Consider the following 873-nt stretch of genomic DNA (forward strand, 5'->3'; position numbering starts at 1 on the left):
GGGGGGCGCGGAGCGGTTCTGGGGGCGGTTTTTGGGGTGTCCCCGTGCTCGCAGTCCCTCCATCCCCTGCCTGGTCTGTCCTTCTCCCTCTCCCCCTCCCTGCAGGGCTGGACAGAAAACCCCCGAGCCCCGCGGGGAAAGCTCCGGAGCCCCTGAGCGCCATCCATGGAATCTCCATCCCGACCTCCTCGTCCTAGAGCCGCCGAGCAGCTGCCCAGGGACTCCTGGGATCTTGGGATCAGCTCCTGCAGCCCGGCGTGGGGACAAGGGGCCAGCCCGGGCGGTGACAGGTGACTTTGTGCCACGGCAAATCCCCGGCAGGACATTCCCGGAGGGACGCTTCGCCTCCATTGGATCGGGATGACGGAAGACACTCGAGCCTTCCTTCTTCTTTATTTTATTTTATTTTATTTTATTTTATTTTATTTTATTTTATTCGCCCCCTCCCCCCCTGCTTTCAGTTTTTCCTTCTTTCCCAAATTCCCGAGGACTGTTGGATGCGGCGATTCCCTCCGTCCGCAGGCGCTGCCGGGAGCATTCCCGGCTCTGTCCCAGCCCGGGGGAGCAATTCCTGGCTTCCCCATGGAGCACCCGTGCCGGAGCCCCTTTTCCAGCCCCTTTCCGGCGCCTCTGCCCCGGGACGGAAATGGACCAGGACTTTTTATGGGATATTTTTCTGATAAGGAACCTTAATAAAAAGTGACAACCGCGGGCACGCTGCGGTGGCCCCCCGTCCCTCAGGGCGAGCCCCATCCCTTCTCCAGGGCTCTCCGGGAGCGGGAGGACGCGCTGGGATCCGTCGGAATCGCTGCGAGCCCCGTGCGAGTGCACCGCAGCCCCGCTCCCCGCGCTTCTTCCCGGGATTCTCCCGCG

The 873-nt window shown here is 62.5% G+C and overlaps 1 protein-coding gene across 1 annotated transcript in view; it reads left to right on the forward strand.

Annotated features, from left to right (window-relative positions):
- Positions 1-287, forward strand: part of PAX1 (paired box 1) — a 2,660-nt gene extending 2,373 nt beyond the window's left edge. The window contains exon 2 of the mRNA XM_017730420.1: positions 252-287. Coding sequence (XP_017585909.1) covers positions 252-287 — 36 coding nt within the window. The remainder of the gene's footprint in view (positions 1-251) is intronic.
- The last annotated feature ends 586 nt before the right edge of the window (positions 288-873 follow it).

The sequence above is a fragment of the Corvus brachyrhynchos genome, unplaced genomic scaffold, assembly GCF_000691975.1.
Source record: "Corvus brachyrhynchos isolate BGI_N302 unplaced genomic scaffold, ASM69197v1 scaffold133, whole genome shotgun sequence".
Taxonomy (NCBI): domain Eukaryota; kingdom Metazoa; phylum Chordata; class Aves; order Passeriformes; family Corvidae; genus Corvus; species Corvus brachyrhynchos.